The 11,947-nt window shown below is 39.7% G+C and overlaps 1 protein-coding gene across 1 annotated transcript; it reads left to right on the top strand.

Annotated features, from left to right (window-relative positions):
* gpr63 (G protein-coupled receptor 63) lies at window positions 1-11,507 on the top strand. Its single transcript, XM_044017345.1, has 2 exons — window positions 1-467; window positions 5,776-11,507. Exon 2 carries the CDS (start codon window positions 5,891-5,893, stop codon window positions 7,106-7,108), a length of 1,218 nt encoding a protein of 405 aa, XP_043873280.1. The 5' UTR covers window positions 1-467; window positions 5,776-5,890; the 3' UTR covers window positions 7,109-11,507.
* Window positions 11,508-11,947: the final 440 nt, after the last annotated feature.

Here is an 11,947-nt window from a genome sequence, read left to right as displayed (position 1 = left end):
CGCAGGTAGCGAGTGCAGTTTGCAACAGTGGAGTGATTATTTGGGCAACTTGCAACAGACGCATCGGTGATGGAGGATTTCACAGCGAAAAGAAGCGCAGACCGACGGCGAACACGAGCGTGGTTTTCAGACCCGCAGTGAAAAGGCGCGCTCGTGGGTTCCGTGTGTCTCGCGCTCCCGTGGAAACAAAGCGACACGAGCCGAATGCGGTTTTCACTTTTTCTCCGGTTGCGTCTGTGTAGGTGGAGGCAGCTGCTGTCGCACTGTAGATAACACACACACACACACACACACACACACAGTCTCAGGCCTGGTTTTAGGAAAGATAAAAACACACCAGTGGATTTATTTTGTGTCGGAAAGACTATTGTGCTGATTGAACTACGACGACGAGGATACAACGTCTCCAGTGTCGAGATGGCAGCAGCGTGTGGACGACAGAGCTTCAACACGGGAGAGTGAAGCAGGTAACATGAATGTAAACGCAACACCACAAACACGTTATACGATTTTTCTTCTTCACATATCGAGAGAAAACACCGTGTGTTAACCGTGTGCAATTCCAGCCTACCGGTTAATCGTAAAGTACGATTATCAGTAATATCATATCAGACTGTCGCAGTGATTTATTTACAAATGACAATACAGAACTTTCCAGTGATGTTATAGATTTGTAAGATTCCTGCAAAAGAGTTTCTTTGGTCACCCACTGACGTAACAGCATAACATTTTTGGCAAATATTTGTGTGTTTTTGTAATGTTCTTTGATAGTGTTATTAACGGTAAAGTGATTTTTGTAACATGGCAACATTTGTTAGATTTTTGGCAACAAAAATCACATGTTTTTGTTATACTTTTAAATATAATTAAAATAATATTTTGGGTAATTGTTTTGTAACACTAGTAACATGTTTTCGTTTTTTTTTGTTTTTGTTTTTTAACAAAATATGTTACCAGAACATATTGCAAAATGTTCTACAATAATTTGTAACATGTATTTTTTAAGACACTTTTTGTAAAATTAGTAACACAAGTTGTGTTTTTTGTATCAGTAACTTCTCAAATAAATATAATAAATAAATGTAAATGTAGTTCTAAGAAGCTCAAAAATTTGCTATAACAAATGAATCGCAGTTATTTTGGTGAGGATATTGTCATGTATCGTGTTATCGTGGATGTTTGCTACATCCCAGCAATAACAAACGGTCTTTAATGCACTGTGTGTGTGTGTGTGTGTGTGTGTGTGTGTAAACACACTCCCACTCGTCCTCAGAGATGTAAACTCTCCACGGACTCCGTGTATCCTCTCAACCATTTTGGTGGAGGCTGCACAGATCACTGAATGTTTCCCAAACCAGCTCTAACACCTGTCATCATCCTGCACATGCTAACAGAGAGCTAACAGAGAGCTAACAGAGAGCTAACAGAGTGCTAACAGAGTGCTAACAGGGAGCACAGAGCACCAAACTGACCACATTTTACAACTCAAAGTCTATTTATTTATACACTGGAAGCTCTAGTGTCTAGTGTCTAGTTAAAGCATCTTATTTTCATTGAATATTGTGCAGTAAAAGTGTTGTGCTTGTGAGAGGTGGAAAAGCTTCTGTATTAATAAAAGAAATGTTTATGTATCTAAAATAGATTAGTAACAGTAGTAACATGGTACATTATTAACATATTTTGGTAACATAAGATGTTTTTTTAACAATAGAATATTTTGGGTGCACACAGGGGCAACTGTGGAGTTGTATTAATCGATCGAACCATTGTGAGTTTTCAGTTTTTCCACTTCAGCAGTAACGAGTAACGTTACTGTGAGATGTTTTGTGTTTGTGTTTGTGTTTAAAAATCGTGCAGTAAACAGACAGACGTGGGATGATAGACAGTGTTGGACTGGTGGACAGAGCCAGAGAGCGTGCAGGCGATCGTCTGTTGTGCAGGTGTCTGATTCTGTGCCGTGTGATGTGTGTTCTGTGATGTATAACTGCTGTTGTATAACTTGGATGTGAAGTTTTTGTATCATCTTTCCAAAAAACAGTGTTTTTGAAGTTGCTATTATTTGAAATACATCTGCTGATCGTGGATCTGAATATTTACTTTACAGTGGTTGATGGAAACAAATAATATGTGTGTGTGTGTGTATGTATGTACACATTATTCTTTTACTGTGCAGCAGTAGGAGACTCTTCAGTGAATGAAAATATACATATAGCAATAATGATGAGGCAGAATGGACAGAAGCAAACAAAACATTGTGCATTTGGCAACTATTTGTTGGATTTCTGTGTAGTGTGTGTGTGTGTGAGTGCTGTGTGAAAAAGCTTATTTTAAGAAACGTAATCGCTATAGATAATTATGCATAGAGATGGTTCGAGTGAGTGATAATGTAAGGGATGATTTAACGATGATGAAAGATTTCTATTTACATTTCTTTCTAAGAGAAAAAACACAAACAAAAACCCATAAAGTGGGTAAGTGCCAGCATTTCCTGTTAGCCTATTTGACGATGACATTTGAAATGGCTGAGTTTTTTTTGAGCAGTTGAGTTCACTTCTAAAAACATTTACTCCAGCCTGTTTGCAGACATCTCACTTTAGTAGCACAATGTTGCTGTTGCCTCCTTTATTATTTATCTCAACATAAATAATAAAATCAAAATTCTATTTGTCAGAATCAGGGAATATCGCCGGGCGCAGAGAGTCACAGATTCTGATGTGTAATACTTCACAGATTAGCATTTAGCTTTGTATTACTAGAATAGGGCTAGTATTTTTGAGTTGAGAAATATCTTCATTCTTTTCTTTGTTACGTGCCCACCAGTGACACTTGGTCCTGTTAGCGTAACTGTTAGCAAAGATGGCGGACACTGTTTACATTCTGGGAATGAGGTGCGTAATTAGCGATGCAGTTTCAAGCCTCGGACCAAGTGTCACCGGTGGACACAATACGAACTCTGCTGCGTTTACTGTTAACAGCACTGGTGTCATGTTTGTCGTACTGTCGCTGTTTGTGTTATCAACTGCTATTGCTAACAGTGGCTAACCTGAGGTATGTTTACGTTTTTCCCGACTTGATCGTGACACACTCGGTGGTGACGTCACTCCCATGTTTCCCAGTCCCGGGTTTCTGTGTAAATGGAACACAGCGTCAGTGTCACCTCAGATTAACAAGGTCCACATTAACTAGTATTTTAATAGTATTAGTATTAATTTAGGGCTGGCCAATATATGGATATTATTCCTATATGGTGACATGAGACAAGATGATACCTGTATCTGTGACGACTTTTCCTGGTTTTAAAGGCTTTGTGAAATATCATTTATGTTGTGTATATATATATGTGTGTATATATATATATATATATGTATATATATATACATATATGTATACATATATGTATACAAATATGTATATATGTATACATATATATGTATATATATATATGTATACATATATGTATATATATATATTTTGATTATATATTTTGATTAAAAAAATACATAGAATTGACAAAATTATATTTTAAAAAAAAGTCACTAATAATTATTAATGATTTAATAATTTTAAGCCTAATTATTTGGGTTAAAGTGCAATTTGACCATATTTATCGTCAATTTCATTGTTTCTAACACATGTAGACATCCTTCATAAATAAGCTGTATTTACAATGCAAGCATTTTAAATGAAAACAGTTTACAGCTTTATATCCCGATGTACGAGATAATCCCCAGCCTTACAGAAATATTGATTTGATTTATATCATGATATATATATATATATATCGATATCGAATGATGCAAAGAACGATTATTTTCCATGTCACGCAGCCTTAATTTCAGTCTACTGTCACAGACTAAAGCAGGAACCTCAATTGTAGGTCATGAGAGGAGGCTGAAAAGCTCTCAGTACAATCCTTGGTGCATAATTGCGTGGCCACATTGAATATTTGAACGATTCCCAGTCTTTATAAATGCCAAGTACCCCGATCATCCATTTTCACTGCAGGCTTGCGTGATTGCTCAGAGGCTAAAGTGGCTATTTTAACTTTTTTAGGTCAAGCCGCTCCTCACAGGAGGAAATGAAAAGATGTAGCCTTGCATTCCCTGCTACGGCAGAGAGGCCGTACGCTCGCACAGTGTGTTCACAATGGTGATCCGCTGCGTCGAAGCCTGTGTGTCCTTTATAGAGAACGAGCTGTGTACATGTGCTCGTGAGAGACTTCGTTGTGATGAAGACAACACGGTCATCATCGCCATGAGAATGAAGCTGATTCCGTCTTGTTCCAGTGGCAGCAGGTTTATCTCCTGACACAGCGTCAGCTCTAGTGTGGTAACACTAGAGCTTCTTCACCCCCCCATACAACACAAACGTCACATTTTTGATTACATCATTAACAATTTTCATAATTGTTGACAGATTGAATGTAATAATGTTACATCATAGTTGAGGCAAATTGTCCCCACTTGTTTTCTGATATTATTTGCCAGAAAACCAAAGTCTATCAACCTGATCTACAATATTATTACGCACAGATGCTGTGGCTGACATTGTCATGTAATATGCTGGTGATTCCACTTAAACATGTGTTTATAAGATGGCAGCATTTCTAGTTCAAGCACATAATTGCCGTTATAAATAAAATTGTTTCGATATTTATTCCAGCCTGTACCTGAATCTCTCACATTATTTGATGTAATTGATAAATGTCTTTTATTGACACTGCACAGTTTATGTGGAAGTTAGGGCTGCAATTATCAATTATTATCATAATAGATTAGCCTGTCAATTACTTTCTTGACTAATCGATTTGTTGTTTGGTCCAGAAAATGTTGACGATGTTCTCAGGTGTCTTGTATTGTCCACAAACCAAAATGAATCATTTTTCTTTGTTATATGGAGCAAATAAATCAGAAAACATGTTTTATTGATTTAACGAAAATGGTTGACAATTCATTTTGGAATGGGTCTTAATGGAAGTAATATTTTCAGTAGTGACCAATGGAGCTTTCTACAGCACATTCTTTATTTGACATTTGCTGCACATCGTCACTTATATGACAGCAGCAGCCTGAAATCAACACACTGTCCGGTGTTTAAACAAGTGATAAGGGCGATTTTATGGCAGGATTTGACTTGAACGCTGGCAGTTGGGAGCTGAAAGCTGTTCAAAGAAAAACAACGTGATTTTCTTTTCGTTTTTTTGACATTCTTTCTTTGCTTTCACCTTTTGTGGGAAATACACTTACTTTTTGTGGTAAAAAGTTCAATATTTTTTGGAGTCTATTTGTCATGTGGCAATAAAAAGTGGCGTCATTGAACATTTTCACTTCAGTCCAATGTGCGTGAATGGATATGGATACACGTCTAATTATATTAGGGCTATTTTGATATTTGTTTTGTGTTTTTTTGTCAATAAAACGAGCTCTCTGATTGTTCTGCTTGTTAAATGTAAATACCTTCTGGTTTCTTTGCTCCATATAAAAAAGAAATCATTAAAACTGAATTGTTTTTGATTTCATTTCTGGGCAAAACAAGACATTTGGGGAAACACTGATTGACGAGAAGATTAATGGAGATAGTAATCCACAGATTAATTGATTATGAAAATAATTATTAGCGGCCTTGGGTTCCGTGAAAGGCGCTTTAGTAATCAGAGTTTTTATTATTGTTAATATTCCTATTCTGGTAGATTGACGCTTAAAAGAGGTTGTGTGGAGATAATGATGGAATTAACTCAGCTCACACTATTTTGTCTTTTTTTCGTTTATGTCTTAGGGACCTGCAGCCATGAAGACGCCGCCATGTCGCACTGATCAGGCAGTACCTTCACCCACAGCATCATGGTCAGAGTGAGCTCAGGAGCAGCAATGCTCGCTCACCCTGGGGAAGAATGGTTCACTCCACTAGCTTCCACCTCCCAGAGGCGAGGGACACTAACACCAGTCTCTGCTGCCTCTTTACGGGGCTGCTGAACTTCTCTGAGAGGCTGGTGATGGAGAACGTCTCCATGGTGAACGCGTCGCCGCCAGAGCCGGTCATGCCCACAGCGGAGGCCTCAAAGACACCTCCGGGTGTCGGCCTACCTCTGCAGGTCTTCTTTTGCTTCGTCATGGTTGCCATCCTGCTGGTGGCTCTGCTGGGGAACGTGGTGGTTTGCCTGATGGTGTACCAGAGGTCTGCCATGCGCTCGGCCATCAACATCCTCCTAGCAAGCCTGGCGTTCGCAGACATGATGCTGGCCGTCCTGAACATGCCCTTTGCTCTGGTGACCGTCGTGACCACCAACTGGATTTTTGGAGACGCCTTCTGTCGCGTGTCAGCCATGCTCTTTTGGTTTTTTGTCATGGAAGGCGTGGCTGTACTGCTTATAATAAGCATAGATCGTTTTCTTATTATTGTCCAGAAGCAAGATAAGCTGAGTCCACAGAGAGCCAAAGTGCTCATCGTGGTCACATGGGGACTGTCATTCGTTTTCTCTTTCCCCTTGGCTGTTGGGTACCCTCTCCTGCAGATCCCCCCCAGAGCCCCCCAGTGTGTGTTTGGCTACAGCACCGAGCCTGGCTACCATGCCTACGTACTGATCCTGTTGCTAGTTTTCTTCTTCATGCCTTTCATGGTCATGCTGTACACGTTCATGGGGATCCTGAACACCATCCGCCACAATGCCATCCGCATCCACAGCCACCCAGACAGCATCTGTCTAAGCCAGGCCAGCAAACTGGGTCTGCTGAGCCTCCAGAGGCCCTTCCAAATGAACATCGACATGAGCTTCAAGACCCGTGCCTTCACCACCATCCTCATCCTCTTCTCCGTGTTTACAGTGTGCTGGGCACCTTTCACTGCCTACAGTTTGGTATCGACCTTCAGCGACGGGTTCTACCACAAAGACAGTTTTTTCCAAGTCAGCACATGGGTCCTGTGGCTGTGCTACCTCAAGTCGGCCCTCAACCCTCTTATTTACTACTGGCGGATCAAGAAGTTCCGCGACGCCTGCCTTGACCTGATGCCCAAGTACTTCAAGTTCCTTCCTCAGCTGCCAGGAAACACCAAGAGGCGCATACAGCCGAGTGCGGTGTACGTGTGCGGAGAGCATCGATCCGTGGTTTAAAGTCAAAGTCTACGCTCAAACCCTTCAGCACTGTTAAAAAATACATACATTTACTTCTTTACCAGATCTGGGTTTGCTGTTTAGTGCTTGTACCTCTATTAGCAGGTGTCTCTTAACAGACTGAAAGTAGCATTGCGTTAAAGGCATGAGGCAGTGTTAACAACAAGCAACAAGCAGTTAGTTAGTGGAGTTCAAATGGCAGAATTTAAGAGATTTCTTGAATGCATCTTGAAGCTACTTCTCGAAGCTTAACATGCTGTAGATCCTGCAGAAGGACCAGCGTCACCTATGACCCAGCAAGCTAAAAACAACGATTTTTTAATGGACTTCTGTTTGCGAAACTCCACGTCTAATATCTAATATAATTATTCTGAGTTCTTTATTTGGGTTAGGTTGCCCTGCCCTTTTTTTCGTCAACATGTTTTAATGCTTTGCTACTTTCAGTCGGTCTGAGGTTCAGAAACTGTCAGGGTGTGTGTCCAGACTCTCAGCAGGCCGTGGAATATCAGCGGGTCAGAGGCAACTGTCAGCGTCCACATCAAAGACGCTTGGTGACCTGGTGATGCCTTCACTTTTCATTTGTCCCGGTGGTTGTTGCCCTGGTGACGTGGAGCTATGTGAAGGACGCAGGAAGTAGTTTTGGAACGGAGCTGTACTTTGTTTTCTCTAATATTCAGGGGTCAACATGATGTGTCATGGGTATCTGATGTATCCAGCTGATTGATTTATTTATTTATGTTGTTTTGGGTGTTAAATTTCAGGGTGTAAAAACACTTGAAGTCCGGTTACTTAAGGCCTGGGACACACTGGATGCATGTTTTCCCCGGAACGTCCTGCATTGGTTTCATTGCCCGTGTTATCAGCAGGGATGGCGCAATATCACTTTTTCATGTCTGATACCGACAATACAGCCTCGGGTATCTACCAATATTGATATCAGTCTGATCCAGTCATTCTTAGACACTTTAAATATATAATTCTCCCATTACATCACTGCTCCCATTGAGAAGTAAAGAACTAAACTTGACTTTATTTACACTTTTATAGTAGGATCTTCACATTGTATTGGAGTTTACATTTGTATCTTTTCGACATGCGATCCAGTGACTTTGACCAGTGTCAGACCAATACTGATACTGAGTTATCAGCAGGGAGAAGCTGATATGATTTAATATTTGGTATTAGACCGATACTGCCTGTGTCAGTCAGTGTGTGAGGCACAGAGCGGAGGCACAGCTCATCGCTGCCTCACCTCACTGTTCTCCTGTGTATTTGAACAGGAAATGCATAAATTCAGCGATTTTGACCATAGGAATGTTTTTATCATTCAGAAAACTACGCCTCCCCTGACCAAACGTCACTTCTTTACGTCTTTACGTACGCAGTATAAAAACATGAGGCTCAAATGCCAGGTGCGTGCAATATACGTTAATAATATGTGGCTTTCAAAAGAGAGTCGACTGTGGATGTTGACTTAGATATTTTGTTTTCCATTTTTGCTACAAAGCCTGTGATAGTGCTAGCACATCAAAGTTAGAGCCTCATCTTTGTGCCCTATGGCAACTATAGAGGTCTAGCTTTGTTAAACTAAATACACTGAGTCATGGAAGTTAGGTCCAAGTTATGGAAATATTTTGAAAATGAATAAGTGAAGTTTGACAGTTGGGATATTGCTTAAAGGCATAATTGGTATCGGTCGATACTCATGGTTATGATATCAGCATCAGACACAACAAAGTGGTATTGAGCCATCTCTGTTTATCACATTAAAGCAGCTCATGTGAGTCGTGCTGCTTTTCTTCATACACAGTGAATTTTTCTTGCCCTATATAAAATATTTGAAGATAATCCTTTACCTCAGTTTCATGTATGCCTCAAGACAAATATATGATCAACACCTTGTATAACAACACATCCTTTGTCTTTACAAGGCTATAGTGAAATATAGGGCTGCGACAATTATTAGACCGTTTGATTAATTTGATCATCAGTGAATCGGTGTGAGTAATAATTCAAATTTGTTTTGCTCCATGTAACAAAGAAACCATTCAAACTGAATAAGACATTTAAGAATGCCGTCATTTTGAGGGTTGAAAAACCATATTTTTGACATCGTATTGGCCAAACAACCAATGTAGAAGTGATTAACAGATGAATCAATTATGAAAACAATAAATATTATAGGACTGGCTTCACACTGGAGTCACACGTCTACTTAATATTTATGGTCATTTGTAAAAAGCAAACATGGAGCTGACTCAGTCGCAGCTCAGATGCACGTGAGACTCAGCAGGTCAGCGACGCCTCACACACACATCCAGTGGAGCCCAGGTGTTGTTGGATCGTGAGGATTCTCAGTTGCTCGGGTCATCGAGAAGTAGCAACTCTGTTTTAATCTCATCCTAAAAATAACCGACACGTTTGTCTTTGATTTAGTACCTTTACAAAAACAAGGATACAGGGAGAGAAAAGAACAGCACCTGCTTCAGTCAGAGGGTGTTTGAAGGCTTCTCTGGTGCCAAAATACAAGGAGCCATACAAGATGTTTCTCTGAAGTGTTGTTGTATGTGTGTGTACAGGTGCTCACTCTCCCACACCAAAGTCCATAGAAATAATCCATGTTTTTAGCTCACGGGAACACAGCGAAGGGTTTCAAACTCCAGTCACAAAATAACAAAATTTCAGCTCACAGGCAGCAGTCGATCAAATCTCCCGTGTGCTGTGATGTAAAATCTGTGATTTTCTGAGTAGACTTTGGTGTGAGTAGTGAGTGGATTACAAAGAAACGCAAACTTCCGTCTCCAGTCAGAAAACCCCCACGGATTCATAAAAGTCTCTTTAAATGATCATTCTTGTGCAGGTGCGTCGCAGATCTACACATTATCAAGTGTACAGTGCATGTTAACTGCTTCATCTCATTGTTAGACGGCCTGTTTTACGACTGGAAGCTGAAGTTCACGTTGCTTTGTAAACCAATCACGCTCCAAAGTCCACAGAGATAATCGATGATTTTATATCTTGGATTACTGCAGTGGTTGATCTGCTGCTGCTTCCATATATTACATTCATATATCATATTCAAATGTTCTCATATGTAAAATGGCACAAACTAACCAAACAGCAGCTCCTGTGTCCCTGTGTGAATGATTTATAAAGTGACAATATGAAAAGGCTGTTTGATGGCAACATAAAGTGGCAAAAATACTCTGAAGATTGTGTACACTTGAGGTGTGTGTTTTATTTGCGGAGTCTTTTGCTAAGTGGCTAAAATCACTTTTTCTTTGTCATGTTTTCATCTCAGACTCACAGACCACATGGCCTATTATTCAATACCAAGTTATAATGAGTTATTTATAGTTTATTTTTTAAATTAATTGGTTAAATATAAAGCCTTTATTGTGAACTGTATGTCAAAACAGGCTTTTATTTTGAAATCTATCCGTGAAATATTGTCACAAATATTGGTATTGCGACCATGAAGGATTATTGTGATACAAATTTAGGATTATATCGCCCACCCTTACCTGTGAACACTTGACCGGCCCCTTGATGCTCATTGGCTCAGGCTCCTGATCTAAAGCAGTGCTGCACACACACACTGTGCTAGGACCTCATACAACCACACTTCTGAGGAAAAAAAACAAACTGAACTACCCCTTTAATACAGTTTACATGTTCAAAATGCTCCCTGATATCAGGAAACATCTATTCAAAGTGTGAAAGTATTTTGTTTAAGACGCATTTTTACTAAACCCAGTCCTTAGCGATTACTCCACGGACCAGAATGCATTGCAGCCTCATTTAATGCCAAGAATACAGTCAGTCATGGGATAAAACTTCTGTTATCTCTTTATTATGAAGGCTCTTTTTTCCACTTAACCACAGACAGCGCTGTGTTCCTGCCAACGATATAATCTCATTACGAGTAATAAGAAAAGAAAAGATGTGAAGTGAAGGAAACCACTTTAATAACTGCTGGAATGCACTGAGAGGCACGCCACGTGCACAAGTTGATTTATTCCTTTAATGTTGAGCTAAAGAAAGCCAGGTGCTGTCGGGTTTGACTTGATCACGACCTCTTTAACTCGCCACAGGAAGTGGCGTTTTGTCGTCGAGGGAGCGTTTGTTTTTGTTGGGTTTTCTTTAGCTGTGTAGAAGTTATTTTACAAAGCATGTAAATTAAGAGCTTCAATGGATATTTGAATGTGGTCTGAAAATGACCCGTGACAAAGTTGAACCTGTTTTGGATTTCAATGTTTTTTGGGTTTTTTGGATGTGCCTATATTGATTAGTCCAACTTTGCCAGTCAGAATGCTGCTATCATCTGGTGAAAATGTGCAATTTCAGTGTACTGTACTGTTGAATGTAATAAAGAAATACACATTTCTTACCTTGGTAACCAGTCTGGAGTTTGGTCTGTGTTTGTTTCTCTGAAGTCACGATGTCGAGAATAATCCGAATAATCCAGGAAACTGTTCCACTTCATCTCTGATCCAGTGATTTATGAACAGTATTGGACTGATACCAACACTGAGTATCAGACCGATCCTGATCCGATATCAATAAAGGTTCAGTCTGAAACAATCCAAAGCAATGACTAAATATCAGGTCAATAGTTAATGAAGAACACTGATGTCACATGACCAGAATGTGAGTGAGAGAAGCTGTGATCATGTGACTTATTTTAATGTTAAAGAGCCAAAAAAAGCCCTTACTTTCCTTAGAATGTCCTTCTGTGCCTTAAAGGTCCAGTGTGTCAAATTTTGGTGATATTGTTTTTATGTGGCAGAAATTGAAGATGAAATATTTCTTTGCAATTGCCACATTTTTTGATTTTTT

This window comes from Solea senegalensis, unplaced genomic scaffold (assembly GCF_019176455.1).
Source record: "Solea senegalensis isolate Sse05_10M unplaced genomic scaffold, IFAPA_SoseM_1 scf7180000015310, whole genome shotgun sequence".
Lineage (NCBI taxonomy): Eukaryota > Metazoa > Chordata > Actinopteri > Pleuronectiformes > Soleidae > Solea > Solea senegalensis.
Note: the sequence above shows the minus strand (reverse complement) of the source record. Positions and strands in the feature narration are given on the sequence as shown.

Bases quoted from the DNA above. Each gene is read 5' to 3' on its own strand.
- gpr63 (XM_044017345.1), top strand. From the start codon at position 5,891: ATGGTTCACTCCACTAGCTTCCACCTCCCAGAGGCGAGGGACACTAAC.